Source organism: Salvelinus alpinus, chromosome 3, assembly GCF_045679555.1.
Source record: "Salvelinus alpinus chromosome 3, SLU_Salpinus.1, whole genome shotgun sequence".
Lineage (NCBI taxonomy): Eukaryota > Metazoa > Chordata > Actinopteri > Salmoniformes > Salmonidae > Salvelinus > Salvelinus alpinus.
Window position 1 is genome coordinate 65,763,213 of NC_092088.1, and position 16,696 is coordinate 65,779,908.

Genomic DNA, 16,696 nt, shown 5'->3' on the forward strand with positions numbered 1-16,696 from the left:
AGACAGATTTTTACCACTGACTCTTAGATGGGTTGGAGACAGATTTTTACCACTGACTCTTAGATGGGTTGGAGACAGATTTTTACCACTGACTCCTGGAGCCTGATGTGAATTCTTATTTGTATTCTGAAATGGGCTCCCAATCTGTGCTGTGTGGACACTGATAGCATCAGAGATCCTCTGTCTCTGTGTCCGCTTGCCTCACCTGGCTCTGTCTCAACAGAAGAAACAGTGCCCTTTAGCTGCTGTGGCATGTCATGATGTATACCATTTCACCTTATTCATTCTTAACACCTCCAATTCCTCTGTCACTATCTCAAAGTCCTCTCAGTGGATACCAATTTGTCTATTTCCCCTCTCTCAGTCCACTTAGAAGGATAGCCCCTATGTGCAGCCAGTGTGTTATGTGATATACAGTAGATCTAACCAGGAAACTTACCAAATTTGTGTTTGCGCTTTACAACTAAATAACCTGTTCTCGGTTTCTCAAAAAACATCTTAAGGCTAAGTTAATTTTCAGAACCTTTGTAGGAGGATCGTTAAATCTCCGAGCTCTTTACCAAAACCATTTTTATTAACGTTGTGCTTGAAAAATGCTCGTAGTCTAAGACCTGATGCATTTTTGCCCTCCCACGACACTTTTTACACTGAAGGTCTCCACTAAACATAAAATAACATGGTTTATCCAACTCTGTGACTGCCAATAACTTCAGAACAAAGTTGAATACAAATACAAAGTTGCCAATCAAATTCAATTTATTTATATAGCCCTTCTTACATCAGCTGATATGTCAAAGTGCTGTACAGAAACCCAGCCTAAAACCACAAACAGCAAGCAATGCAGGTGTAGAAGCACGGTGGCTAGGAAGAACTCCCTAGAAAGGCCAAAACCTAGGAAGAAACCTAGAGAGGAACCAGGCTATGAGGGGTGGCCAGTCCTCTTCTGGCTGTGCCGGGTGGAGATTATAACAGAACATGGCCACGGTGTTCAAATGTTCATAAATGACCAGCATGGTGAAATAATAATAATCACAGTAGTTGTCGAGGGTGCAACAAGTCAGCACCTCAGGAGTAAATGTCAGTTGGCTTTTCATAGCCGGTCATTGAGAGTATCTCTACCGCTCATGCTGTCTCTAGAGAGTTGAAAACAGCAGGTCTGGGACAGGTAGCACGTCCGGTGAACAGGTCAGGGTTCCATAGCCGCAGGCAGAACAGTTGAAACTGGAGCAGCAGCACGGCCAGGTGGACTGGGGACAGCAGCAAGGAGTCATCATGCCAGGTAGTCCTGAGGCATGGTCCTAGGGCTCAGGTCCTCCGAGAGAGAGAAAGAAAGAAAAAGAGAGAAAGAGAAAATTAGAGAGAGCATACTTAAATTCACACAGGACACTGGATAAGACAGGAGAAATACTCCAGATAAAACAGACTGACCCTAGCCCCCCGACACATAAACTACTGCAGCATAAATACTGGAGGCTGAGACAGGAGGGCTCAGGAGACACTGTGTCCCCATCCGATGATACCCTCGGACAGGGCCAAACAGGCAGGATATAACCCCACCCACTTTATCAAAGCACAGCCCCCACACCACTAGAGGGATATCTTCAACCACCAACTTACCATCCTGAGACAAGGCCGAGTATTGCCCACAAAGATCTCCGCCACGGCACAACACAAGGGGGGGGTGCCAACCCAGATGTCTTTGCAATTGATACAAACAAAGCGACGTATAAAAAATATGCTTCTAATGAAAACTGAGATGACTGCATGTTGAAATACATTTCATGTTCAATCATTTGAGTTATATTTTCCTACTTGTAGGCTATTGTCTGTAATTTGTCTCAGTATATTTTAGGATAACGTGCGAAATGATGTACGAAATCTGTGATTTTGTGCATTTTTATTGAGTAAGCATTATGATAAGCCGCCTCAATATTTGCAGCCGTAAGTGGTAATATCTCTAAGAGGCCAGCAGCCATATTGCCCTGCCCCCCTATATTTCAGACCCCCCCTATATATCGACTAGCATTGTGCTCATGCCTTTCTGCTCATGCATTTTCATTTCGATGCCAAACCCACCACTGGTGTGCGTGGCCAAAGAGCTATATTTTCATGTCATCCAACAAATGTAAACGCCTGAATTGAAGAGGGTGCAGATGAAGGATATCAAGGATCTGAAAGGATTCTGTATGGTGGAATGGTCAGTGGTGTAAAGCTCTTAAAGTAAAAATATTTTTAAGTACTGCATTTGTAAATTATGTCTGAGTGTTGGAATGTGCCGGTCTGTCCATTAATAAAAATAACAAAATAAAATCATGCCATCTGGTTTGCTTAAAAAGAAATATATATATATATATCATTTACTTTTACTTTTTACTTTTACTCAAGTATGACAATTTAGTACTTTTTCCACCAATACATTTAAATTCAGATACTTTAAGACTTTTACGCAAGTAGTATTTTACTGGGTAACTTTCACTTTTAGTAATTTTCTATTAAGATATCTTTACTTTTACTCAAGTATGACAACGGAGTACTATTTCCACCACTGGGAATGGTCTAAGATCTCTTCCAATGTGTTCTCCAACTCATAAAATGTTTATCTGTTATCCTCATAAGGTGAGGTATTGAAAGGTATTGAAAACAGGGGTGTCAATAATTTTTACTCAGATAGCTTTTTGAGAAAAAAAAGTATTACTGTTAAACCAAATCTCTTTCTCTGAGCATTTGTATTAAGGAAATTATATACATTTATACTATCTTTTTGAGCATACAACATAGCTCAGTGTTTTAGTTATTTATTTTATACAATCATATTTGCTCATCTTTATCAAGGGTGTCAATAAATTCGGACCCCACTGTATATGGAGAGGAGATATTTAACGAAGGTCATGACTCCTTCTGGTCACTACCCACTGGGCACACTCTGGTTGAATCAACTGTGTTTCCATGTCATTTCACGTTAAATTGACATCTGTGCCCAGTGGGTACACGCCCCACAACACAAACCTACATGCTAGATTAGGCGTATTAACCTTTGAGTCCTGGCTCAATTGCCAACCTGGAACCTCCTTCAAACATAAAAGAATGCAGAACAGGCAGGTTCAAACCAAGGAGGCATGTGCAAATGCTGGGCAAAAAATCTCAGCCCGACCTTGCTAATAGACTTGGACAAAACTAAGACCTGCTGAGAATGTCATGATGTTCCAAATTAAGATGGTTTAAGCCAATTTAATATATACTATTTGCCAGTTCTCTTGAATATTACACATAATTGTCAGGATATCTTCCTGGAAGCGTTATGCATTATAAAGCCATGCCATTTCTGCAATGTTCTGCAGAAGAGGGGAAAGAAATGTATGTAAAGGACATACACTGTCCAAATGCTTTTATCTCCAGAGCTACTTGTACTGTAAAAATAGATATCATTAAAAAGAAAAAGCTTTCTGACTTTCTGTCAGAACGAGAGCAGCTTGTTATATTTGCATGGAGATGGCTGTCATTGACTTTTAGGTTCATTCTTAATTTTTGGCATCGGATGACTGTGGCTGCATCTTAATGATCCTAGACTAAATCTGTCTTGTGCGCAGTAGTTGCGAAGTGCCAAAGTTATTATGCAGTTGGGAGATTCATGGCACGTGTTTTGATCACCCATTAAGATGGTGAATTAGTTAGAGCTCGGGTGACGAGACAAGTGTATCAAATGTTCGACTTTCTAGATCTTGAAGGCTGAATTCCTGCCTGGATCAGTCCTCTGTGGTTGTGGAGAAAATGTCAGATTTTTATGCTCAAGGGTTATCATTTATCATCTGAGAGAATATGGCCATGTGGCATTTTATTGATTTATTCTGCAGAAAAACATTTAAAATGGTTGGTATGTGTAATGTGAGTGTCAGCTAGATGGAATTGGAATTAACAAGTGATATTGATAAAAATAAATGATGTGCTAGTAGTTTGGTATAAGCCAGTGTTCTGATGCCTTAGCATTTAATGAAATACCCAGTTTTCCTTTTATGGTTCAAACGGTTTTTCATCAGTTGTATTAATCTCCACTCACCCCCTCCTGAACATGAGCACGGGCTCCTTAAAATCTATTGAAAGTAACTTGCTCCGAATTCTGCTGTGAATTCTCCAGGAACCAAAGCTAATGTTTAATCTCCATAGTCTCACCCCATCCCCCAACAGCCATTTGGGCTTCCCTGTTTGAAACAGTTTACCTTTTTTCGTGTTTGGTATTGTAGGACTAAGCATTGCATGTGAAAGTGCTTTGCTATTGATAGGGAGAGAAACAATGAGGCAGTTTTACACACACTCACAACGGCACAGTGCCACCTGCTGAGACGTACATCCAAACAAGGTAAATTTATACAGGTTCTCCTTTCATTGGCTTGACTAACGTGGTTGTCATGGCAACATGCTCTCTCACCGCCTCATACTGCAGTGCGTACAGTTTTAACCTACTGAAAGATGCTTTAAAGATGTTTAATTACATTATGTATTTGCATAACGCAGATCAGTGGTTATGCTGTTTTCAGATTTTTTAACAATACAGTTTTTGCGTTCTAAATTCAAAAGCATGGAGACAAAGGTTACACAGCAAAAATGGCACTTATAGCTTCATCATTTTGTCAATACCCTGTGCACCTGGTTACCCCAACTGTAGTCATTTATCAGCATTACCTTCCCACGACTGTGGGTTTATCCATCCAAATTATAGGTGAAATTGCCACGGGAGATGGGCAGACATGTCCCCCCCCAATATTCAGAACAGGTCGATTCGTGTCCCACCAATTATTTCTTTAAAATCCCAAAATATATTATTGGAGGTCAGGGGCCCACAGATAGCATAAGAACACCTCATTAGCAATGGCAAAATGTGTAGAATTGCAGGAAATTAGCTTTAGAGATCGACTTTGGGCACGAAAAACGATCCACGTACTGTACATCACTGGGGCCAAGCTCCCTGCCATCTAGGACCTCTATACTAGGCAGTATCTGAGGAAGGCCCAAAAAATTGCAAAAGACTCCAGCCACCCAAGCCACAGACTGTTCACTCTGCTACCACAAGCGGTACCAATGCACCAAGTCGGGAACCAACAGGACCCTCAACAGCTTCTACCCCCAAGCCACAAGACTTCTAAACAAGACTGCTAAATAGCTAATCAAATGGCTACCCAGACTACCTGCATTGACCCTTTTTGCAGCAACTCTTTTGCACTGACTCTATTCACACACACACTGGACTCTACCCACACACTAGCACCAACACCCCAACACACTCATACAGTACACACACACACACATACACACTTACTTTCACACTCACCGCATACGCTGCTGCTAGTCACTTTACCCCTATCTATATGTACAGTACATAGCTACCTCAATGACCTCGTACCTGCACATCGACTCTGTACTGGTACTCCCTGTATATAACCATGTTATTTTCTACTCCCTATATATAGCCAGGTTATTTTACTCGTAATTTTTTATTAGTTATTCACCGTGTCACTATTTCAATTTTTAATTTTTAATCTTATCTTTAACTCTGCATTGTTGGAAAAGGACCCATAAGTAAGCATTTCACTGTTAGTCTACAATTGTTGTCTACAAAGCATGTGACAAATAACATTTGATTGATTTGACTTGAACTCCTCTTTCTCAATTTTCAAACAGAAATGGGGTGTGCCTTTGGTGGTTCATCATTGTGTCATCCGGGTCATGCGGACCCCGACCGACGTACTGTAGCTAGTTCGTTAGCTAAGCTAGCCACTTGTAGCTAGCTAGTAACTCCTCCAGTATGTGTTGGCATCATTTCACAGGATTCGTTTTTGGACTGTTCTGTAAGGATCAATAAGAAATGTCACTTCTGTAGCCAAATATCTTATTCATCCATTTTTGTTTTGTTTTTAAGCATTAAATGACCTTGGTATGATGGTGCATTAAACAGTTATACAGTTTAAAGCCGTAATTTTTTCTTTATTCAGATTTTTTCAAAAGGTCAACCAGTGTTTCCAGATTTCTATGAAATATGACATATAATTAATTACAATATGAGTGAAATAATTAAAAAAATTGGGAAGAAAAGCGATGTTAAAAAGCACATTTTCTGTGTTGGAATGGTGTGGGCTTACCCCAACAACAGAATGGTATGAAACCTGTGAATGTATTGTAATGTTTTAAAAATTGTATAACTGCCTTAATTTTGCTGGACCCCAGGAAGAGTAGCTGCTGCCTTGGCAGAATATAAACTTTTAAAAGTGAGATTTTCACTGGACAGTTCCTTTAAAACTACAACGTTTTCTCTCAGCCTCATGGAACAATGTGTAGAGTAGCAGGAAATTAACTTTAAATCTGCAAAATGTTCTATCATCCTCATTGCAAATTGTGAAGAATAGCATGAGATAAGCTATAAAACTGCAAATTTTTCTCTCTGCCCCATGGCCAAATGTGTTGAAATGCAGGAAGTTAGCCGTTTTCCCCAAAAGATATCTGTTGGACAGCCTTCCACTTATCCTTCCACTTATACTGTGTTTTCAAAATACCCTTCCATATTACTCCCATATACCCCTCCATATACCCCTTAAAATACCCCTCAGAGGCATAATAAGTAATGTCAAACTGTGTAGAATTACAGGAAATAAGTTTTAAAATGTCAACAACAAAACAATCAGTGGGAGAACCCCTGTCTGTACTGTTTCACCCTTGATCCAAATGACAAATTATTTAAATATACAAAACTTTGTCACGTTCGTCATAACGAGGATACCAAGGCGCAGCGTGATTTGAATACATTCTTCTTTAATTGACGAAGAATACTGAACAAACAACAAAACGTGCCGCTAATAATAACGAGTGCAGCCATGCAACATCACATAGACAATAACCCACAAACCTAACCAAACTACACACACACACACCTAGACATACAAAAACCCTAGACAATACAAAACAATCATACCCACCCTCGTCACACCCTGACCTGACCAAAATAATACACAAAACATAGAATACTAAGATCAGGGCGTGACAAAACTTAAACTTACTAAAATCATTATGTCAAAACCAATCTACTGTTTCTCTATTTAATTAGCTATAGGCTATACTAGAGCCTGTTCACAGCATTCAATAATCATATCCAATTGGCTTTGCAATATTCTCCAATGTGTTTGCCTCTTGTTGCTCCAGATTTGATAACTACTGTGCAACTCTGAAACACATAAGTCTCAAAACATGATCACCAAACTGAGGTATAAAGACCAAACATTCTTGTGATGTGCAACATCAAGTATTCTATCTAACCAGACATGATGACACCTGTTTTCTCTCTCTGCTTCATCCAGCCGTTGGTCTCACCACCTGTCCGGAGCCGATGGTGCCTGCCAACGGGATCAAAACAGGGGACAGGTACATGGTCAACGAAGTAGTGTCATTCAGCTGTGAACCGGGATACATGCTGCAGGTGAGAGCTTTTGCCTTTTAGAGAATCATGTCTGCTGTATTCCCACTGTTATGTCAACTTGTTAAGCTTTATTCAATAAGTAAATGTGCAGAGATGTGTGCTGGGTCACGTGTATGCATGGTAAACTCAGTAACAGAGGCAAACAGTGATTTGTCTCTGAGTTCAGTGTGCTTAGAGAGAAACCCCCTGCCTTTACTTCTGCTGGGAAACTCTTTTCCAGGGCCACTCCCATATATCATGTATGCCAGGAACCGTGCGGCGCTGGAACTACCCTCCCCCACTCTGCATTGGTAAGAACTTTTACTTTGAAATAGTCACATTCAAGGCTCTTTTTGACAGTTTCATTGCTATTCATTGTCTGCACTATTTTACAATGTGTACCACGCATTATGTGCATTTTCCTTTCCAGCAAAGTGTGGTGGAACAGTACATGACTTGACCAATGTTATTTTAAGTCCTGGATTCCCTGGCAACTACCCTGGTAACCTGGACTGTACATGGAGGATTATTTTACCAGTTGGATATGGTGAGGAACCTGCTATGGTAACGATAATGATAAGGAGCCATGGCTAATGTTAACAAGGTCAGCGATAATAGCTTTATTTTTTTGTATTTTGTTGGAACTAACAAAAGGTAGTCCTTAGGAAAATGGATAGCGGGTCCCCCCTTAGTTATCCTCTTGCTTCATTTATCTACATTTTTTACCTTTGCTGTGAGTTTAAATCCGTAAAGTAATATACAAGAGAGCTGTTGCTTGCAGACCACATATTGGTGGTTCTTCATAGTTCAAATGACTCCAGAACAAAGTAACCATTCCAGATGTTAGGTAATTGTGTGTGATTTAAAAAGCTATTCAGCTATTCAGGCTCTGAGCACAAAAATGTTCTTTACCCACCATAAGAAAAATAGTGTAACACATCGAGATATACAAAAGCAATTTTCTGCCTTATCAAGCAGCCACTCAAAGTAAAAAAAAATAAAAAATACTTTTGTACTATGTGTATACCAACAATGCATAAGCTTGTGTTTTTTACAGGGCCCAATATTTTTTATAAGACACAAAAAATGCTTTTGCAGATGCTGATTTGAGCTTTTAGGACAGACACAGTGGGTAGAATAAAGCATTGCAAGAAAGTGGTATATGGATGCATAACTACGAGATTATCCTTCAATTGTCACGCCCTGACCTTAGAGAGCCTTTTTATTTCTCTATGTGGTTAGGTCAGGGTGTGATTTGGGTGGGCATTCTAGTTTTCTATTTCTTTGTGGCCGGGTATGGTTCCCAATCAGAGGCAGCTGTCTGTCGTTATCTCTGATTGGCAATCATACTTAGGCAGCCTGTTTTCCCACCCTAGTTTGTGGGATGTTGTTTTTGCACAGTTGCTGTCTGCCCTGCAGAACTTTAAGTTTGTTTTTTCCTTTGTTGTTTTTGGTGTTCATTGAAATAAAGTACGATAAACACCTTCCACGCTGAGCTTTGGTCTCATTCCGGCGACGGACATCAATGGATTGTCCTAAGCATCACCAAGTGGCAAATGCTTTCCTCCAGCATTAGGCCTTGAACTAACAGAACACAACTTACCAGAAAAACACACTGAAATTGATTATAATAATTTCCCACTTCTGTGTTTCCCCTGGAAAAACATGAGCTGATCTTAATGTCATATTGAGGAATCATTTGTACCATCATAACAAATGATGAGTTGAATAGTTTCTCTCAACATGCCGATATGATGTAGCTTGACAAAAATAGGCTAGCACAATAGGTGAAAATAAACCACATCAAATGAGCCATGCTAATGTCTGCTAAATGCATAAAATGATTACAACACATGTCCACACGTGCCACAATTTCTGTTAACAGTTAACGCTTTAGGTTAATGGGACTTAAACCATTTAACACTTTGATGCATGTTTTGATTATGAAATTAACATAGCTCCAACAACTGTAAGCCTTTGTCCATACAGTACACCTCATATAATATTTCTGTTTTACAGGTGCTCATATTCAGTTTTTCAACTTCTCCTCTGAAGACAACCATGATTTTTTAGAGGTGCGAAATGGGCCGCAGCACAGCAGCTCTCTGATTGGACAGTTCAGCGGAAGTCAGCTGCCACCCAACCTGCTGAGTACAACACATGAGACCATGATCCACTTCTACAGTGACCACTCCGAAAACAGGCAGGGATTCAAACTGGCCTACCAAGGTGAGGTATACTCTGTTTTCATCAACCATGTGAAACCCTATCCGTCTAGCTCCATTTCTTCTAAATGAGCTTGGTCTCTATTGGTTTCAATTGACAATTTTGGTACTTGGTTATTGTTTTGGGGGATTTTGTGATACATCTGGAAAACAATCTATGGAAAAGGCCGATGTGAAATCCTTATTGTCTTCTGTTGATATACTCTAGCTTTCTTTTTAGGAAGAAACTCAGAGTGATTAAATGTTAAATTCAAAATAGATGGAATGTCAGATTCAAGGACTTAAGTGCCTGTCAGTTAAATTATCTGAGAATCTGCCCTCTTAGGATCATTGAGAGGTTTCTCCATTATGTGGCTGCTCCCGTCTGGATAAAGCATTCGGAATCAATGTAGAGTGGCATTTAGATGTTGAGTGTATGGCTTCCACCTTACAAGAGATAACCCTGTATGTCTTCTTCTCCCACTTCTAGGCCAGAGGGTTCATATTCTGGCTTTCCCTCCTCTCCTCTTAGCAGACAAAAACAACCATATGGCTAGAATACTACATCTCATTTGACAATTGCTGCTTACAGGCTAGTTCATTGTTGCCTGACTACCCAACCTCCTTTCTCTGGCCAAATGCCAGTTTAGTCTCCACAATGAGTCTGGATCTGAATACCTCCCCGAAGATTTCTAGAACGCAAACACATTCTAACCGTTCTGATTGATCCCAGAAACCGATGGGTTGGGCCAGAGCCAGAACACATGTGGGTAAAGCAGTGTTTTGAAAATTATTCATTGGCATTTATACTCTGATTGGTTAGAGATGATCCAATCACTGATGACTTTTATATAACACCCCTCATTTTGGCGTCACCACAAACGACTTCAACGATGGCACTCTCAGACTGAAGCCTGTAGCTAACATAGAACAGCGGAATAATTCAATTTGAGTCGTCAAGCAATGTTAATTGTATATGTCAATTGTCAGCTTTATCAAGCTTCATTAGCTTTTGGAGTAACGCTGATGGCATTTAAAAAGTTTGGGGTCACTTAGAAATGTCCTTGTTTTTGAAAGATAAGCAAAACAAAAAGTTCATTAAAATAACATGAAATTGATCAGAAATACAGTGCAGACATTGTTAATGTTGTAAATGACTATTGTAGCTGGAAACGTCAGATTTTTTATTGAATATCTACATAGGCGTATAGAGGCCCATTTCAGCAACTATCACTCCTGTGTTCCAATGTCACATTGTGTTAGCTAATCCAAGTTGATCATTTTAAAAGGCTAATTGATAATTAGACATTTCTAAGTGACCCCAAACTTTTGAACGGTAATGTATTTTTAGGTTGAAATAGAAAAGCTTGATGGTTTCCTGATGGCCATTCTTTGTTGTTGGCATATGCTTGAAATACACATGTCACTGTGACATTTTGTGGAAATGTGTCTGACAGGTGGCATGTGTTCCAGTACTGTCTCAAAAGGTTAAGTGGGATGAGTCACCTGTGGAGAGACCACAGAATTTGTTTGAAAATGTCTTGTTGTGATGATAGTACGTATATTCCTGTTATAATAATTATGTTCTCTCTCTCTCTCTCTCAGCATATGAATTGCAGAATTGCCAAGACCCTACTCAATTCCCTAATGGATATATTATTAATAATGACTACAATGCTGGCCAATCAATAACTTTTGAATGCTTTCCTGGATACATTCTGATTGGACATCCTGTGCTAACATGCCAACATGGAATCAACAGAAAATGGAATCATCCCTTTCCCCGGTGTGAGGGTGAGCATGAATTAATATGATACATTTCAGATGTTTCACCAAAAGCATAAATGACTTCTTTGCTTTACAGTTTATCAAACTATTTTAGAATGTATTTGTTAGGAAGTGTTTTAGCCCTACACTAGAATTCTATCCAGCCATTACCTATTTCTCGTAATGCTCTTGAAGTGAAGTTCTGTTGTTTTAACTCTGCACAAAAAATGGCGGTGTTTTCCAAAACTGACTCTAATTACTGCCTTTGAAAACTGCTCCAGTTAAGACCCACACTACTGGGACGTCTTCTAAATTGCTTCTGATTTGAGCAGTAAGAGCTGAAAAAATCCTTAATCAATACCTCCAAAGATTTCTCAGAGTCGTCCCACGTGATTTAAAAAATATATTTTAATATATTAAAAGTATTCTTAAATATACCAAAAATTGAACAATATACTTCAAATATGAGATGTATTTTTCTATTATATCTGAAGTATACTATAAATATAATATCATTACACTCTAAACAGACTTAAGTGTACTTTATATTCAATGTTTTTTCAGTCTTTTAGTATACTATATGTTCCCTATCATTAAACCTAAACACACTCATTAAAACTGTACTTCAACTTCAAACACTTTAATTGTAGTTTAGAATCTTCATTAAAAATACTCTTGGAGTTGTTTTTAATTATAGATTTTTTTTAAATTAAACTCTTCTTCTGAGTGATCAGGTACACGAAGTATACAGGGCCTTGCAAAAGTATTCACACCCCTTGTATTTCTTCAAATTGTATTGTGTTAAAAAGTGGGATTAAAATTGATTTAAATGTGATTTGTTGTCAACAATGAACTCAAAATACTCTGTAATGTCAAATTGGATAACTAAAATATAGTAATTTCATAAGTATTCAGCCGCTTTGTTTAGGCACACCTAAATTAGATCAGGAGTCAAATTTGGCTTAACAAATCACAGAATATGTTACATAGACTCTGTGTGAAATAATAGGGGTTTGTAATCATTTTTGTTATGATTAACCCTTCCTCTGTCCCTCATTCATACAACATCTGTAAGGTCCCTCAGTCAAGTATTGCATTTCAGGCACAGATTACACTACAAAGACCCGGGAGCCTTTCAAAAGCCTCATAAAAGGGCAGTGATTCGTAAATCGTTCACAATATCCAATCAAACATTGAATATCTCTTTAAGCATGGTCAAGTTAATAATTATGCAGTTGATTATGTATTAAACCACCCAGACACATCAAAGAAACAGTCGTCCTTCTGAACTGAGCTGCAGGACAGGAATGAAACTGCTCAGGGATGTTACCATGAGGCCATTGGTGATTGTAAAACAGTTGCAGAGTTCAATGGCTGTGATGGGAGAAAACTTGTGTCATGGCACAGGATTGTGTCATGGCACAGATCTGGGGAAGGGTACAAAAAATGCTGCATTGAAGGTCCCCAAGAACACAGTGGCCTCCATCATTCTTAAATGGAAGAAGTTTGGAACCACCAGGACTCTTCCTAGAGCTGGCCGCCTGGCCAAACTGAGCAATTTGGGGAGAAGGGCCTTGGTCAGGGAGGTGACCAAGAACCTGATGGTCACTCTGACAGAGCTCCAGAGTTCCTCTGTGGAGATGGGAGAAACTTCCAGAAGGCCAACCATCTCTGCAGCACTCAACCAATCAGGCCTTTGTGGTAGAGTGACCAGACCGAAGCCACTCCTCATTAAAAGGCACATGACAGCCCACTTGGAGTTTAAAGGACTCTGACCTTGAGAAACAAGATTCTCTGTTCTGATGAAACCAAGATTGAACTCTTTGTCCTGAATGCCACGCGTCACGTCTGGAGGAAACCTGGCACCATCTCTACGGTGAAGCATGGTGGTGGCAGCATCATGCTGTGGGGATGTTTTTCAGCGGCAGGGACAGGGAGACTAGTCAGGATTGAGGGAAAGATCGGATCGAACATCTCTGGAGAGACCTGAAAATAGCTGTGCAGCGATGCTCTCCATCCAACCTGACAGAGCTTGAGAGGATCTGCAGAGAATAATGGGAGAAACTCCCCAAATACAGGTAGGTGTGCCAAGCTTGTAGCATCATACCGAAGAAGACTCTAGGCTGTAATCGCTGCCAAAGGTGCTTCAACAAAGTACTGATAAAAGGGTCTGAATACTTATGTAAATGTGATATTTAAGTTTTGTTTCGTTTTTTTGCAAAATTTTAAAAAACGTTTTTTTTGCTTTGTCATTATGGGGTATTGTGTGTGGATTGATGTGGGGGGAAAAAATATTTAATGCATTTTAGAATAAGGCTGTAACATAACAGAATTTAGAAAAAGTCAAGTGGTCTGAATACATTTGGAATGCTTATGCAATTAGTATATTTGAGTTATTTAATTTCTATCGATCAAATTTTTTTTATTTAATTGAAATCTTCCACTTTGACAGAATATTTTCTGTAGATTGTTGACAAAAAAAATACATTTTTATCTTACTTTGTAACAATAAAATGTGAAGAAATCCAAGGGTTATGAATACTTTTGCAAGGCACTGTAGTTTCAGTGCCAATAATGAGTTCAAGTATAGTACTTTCTGAATTCCTGTTCAGAAGAGTGCAGAGAAAGTTGACAATGATGACGATAGTTTATTCCACATAACAAAACATGCACAGCTGAGGCATGCTTCCTGAGAGTAAACTTTTTCATATCTCAAGAAAATATACTTAAATACACTTTTTTGAAAGTATACTTAACTTAAATGTCCACATAATATATTTCAAGTGCACTTTCAAAAACGCATGAGCTCAAACATTTGCATATTACCAGCATACTTTTCTGCATGTGAAGTTTTGATTTATAATCGGATATTGTTCCTCATATTTAACTTATTCAAATGTTTTGATGTTCATTTTCAAACTGAATAATGGTGTAATTTTAATTACACATTTAATTTTATTGAAATGTGAACTTATTACCGTAATAAGAATAACTAAAGCGTGAAATGCGCATGGTGCACAGTTATCAAAAGTGGTATTCGTAAATTGTTGGTCCAGCTAGAACTGCTTTGTAAATCGCATGTTGACATTGGTTGAGAAGATGCCTTGGACAATTAAGGTAACATTTACATGGCTAATTACGATAGCTGATGTGCTTAAAAAGTATGACTGTATTTGTAAAAGTATACTTGAAATACAATATAAATATTTTTTTAAAGAAAATACAGGAATTGTATTTCAAATAACATTTTAGTATAATTCTAATTTATGAGAAATATACGTAATATTTACCTGAGGTGTATTTGAAGTATATTTGTTTTTGCTCTTTATTTATTCTCCACTGTAAGACAATACTTAAGTACAAAAAAGTGTCCCAATTTAGATAAATATAAGTGTGTTTAATATACTTAAATGCTCATAAAATACAAATAAAATTGACAATGCAATATATGTATTTAAAATGGTTCCAATTTAGATTATTTTAAATGTACTTAAAATGCAAAAAAAATATATGATTAATGTATATTTAAAAAATTTGAATAATCCCGCTTGCGGTCCCTCATTCAACCACACCTTTCAGCATCATGATAGTGTGTTTTTGCAGTGTATTTGGTATGTTCGGTTCTTGTTGAAGTATCTAAAGTCATTGCCACTTTTCCCTTTTAGTTTCAAAGCTCAATGTGCAGAATTGACTAATCCCGGAAAACAGGGAAAGAGACAGCAGGATAGTACAATAAAGTGTGAGGTTTACTCTGTTGTCAACACTGTCAAAACTCATGTTTGCTGCTCATATTTTATCGACAAGTAGTAGAGTATACAGAATTTACCAGCAAATATTTGAAATGAAGGTTCAATTGGTGAAGTAATGCTCTTAAATTGTTAGCAGACAAAGCCAAGCAAAGCTACTGAGACCAATCCACTTAACATCTATTCCCACTACATGCTACACATACCCTCTGTGATAATACTGCTCCCTCTTCCCTTCTAATGCAGCTCCATGTGGCTACAACATGACAGCTCAGAATGGCACCATATTCTCGCCTGAATACCCAAATGAGTACCCTAACTCACAGGACTGCACCTGGCTTATCATCGTGCCACATGGACATGGCATTTACATCAACTTCACCCTGCTTCAGACAGAGCCTGTCACGGATTACATTGCTGTATGGTAAGGGACTAATGGTTTTCACAACACCCGTCGGTTAATCCATTGGCTGATATGTATTTTCGGTGGAGAACTACCATTTACGTCACAGCATAGGAAGACTCAGAGTTATACTAAGAATACAGGAAACAAATAATCATATTACTGTACAGTACATGTTGCCTTAACTCCCTTTACTAGTGAAGATGCACTTGAATGTCACAATAGAATAATCTGCAGCACTCGAGAGTGGATTAAAACACTGTATATCAATGGGGAAAATACACACTTTTTGCCACAATACAGACCTCTGAGTTATATAAGCTACTACTATTCAAAGCCATTAAAAGAGGCCAGTAGTCAGTAAAGCCATATTTTTTTTGCTTTTTCATTCAACAGTGTGTAATTTAATGCTTTTATCTGAAAGTGAGCACAAATATTGCTATAGATTTGAGAACAAATCAATTCAACCAAGACACACTGAAATGCTGGACATTATTGCACTCTTTAACGTGTGCATTATAAATGTAATGCATTTTCAATGCCTTCTGGTCTCTTCCAGGGATGGCCCTGAGCAGAGCTACCCACAACTTGGGATTTTCAGTGGTAATACAGCGCTAGAGTCAGCCTACAGTTCTTTCAATCAGGTCCTTATCAAGTTTCACAGTGACTTCTCCACAAGTGGATTCTTTGTCCTCAATTTCCATGGTTAGTTTCTCTTCCAAATCAAACATGTTGTAGCTAAAATGCAATACTGTTAAGGCTTGCTGAATACCTGTTTAAAAATATATCAGAAATAAAGTATTCTCATGTTTTTACTATGAGATTGGGTAAGTGTAGTACATTTTAGTGTTGCAGTTTGTATTTATATATCCCTTTTATTTGTTGTATAACCTATCCCTTGTGGGTGACATTTGATTATGATGTTTTTCAAATGGATAAAATGATAGTGTGAAATAATGTGATTTGAGGGATAATTTTTCTATGTTGTAGCCATAATTTGCAAACAGTTTTTGGCAAAATACTTATTATTTCTTTCTCTCCTCCAGCCTATCGTCTGAAGAAATGCCCACCTCCCCCAACAGTGGAAGAAGCTGAAATAGTATATGAAGATCAAGATTATGAAATAGGTTAGTGTGAA

General features: G+C 38.4%; 1 protein-coding gene across 1 annotated transcript in view; it reads left to right on the forward strand.

The window, feature by feature from the left end:
* Positions 1-16,696, forward strand: part of LOC139571177 (CUB and sushi domain-containing protein 1-like) — a 572,617-nt gene that overhangs the window by 495,933 nt on the left and 59,988 nt on the right. The window contains exons 38-45 of the mRNA XM_071393795.1: positions 7,341-7,459; positions 7,680-7,749; positions 7,869-7,985; positions 9,458-9,667; positions 11,248-11,436; positions 15,402-15,579; positions 16,118-16,263; positions 16,605-16,685. Coding sequence (XP_071249896.1) covers positions 7,341-7,459; positions 7,680-7,749; positions 7,869-7,985; positions 9,458-9,667; positions 11,248-11,436; positions 15,402-15,579; positions 16,118-16,263; positions 16,605-16,685 — 1,110 coding nt within the window. The remainder of the gene's footprint in view (positions 1-7,340; positions 7,460-7,679; positions 7,750-7,868; positions 7,986-9,457; positions 9,668-11,247; positions 11,437-15,401; positions 15,580-16,117; positions 16,264-16,604; positions 16,686-16,696) is intronic.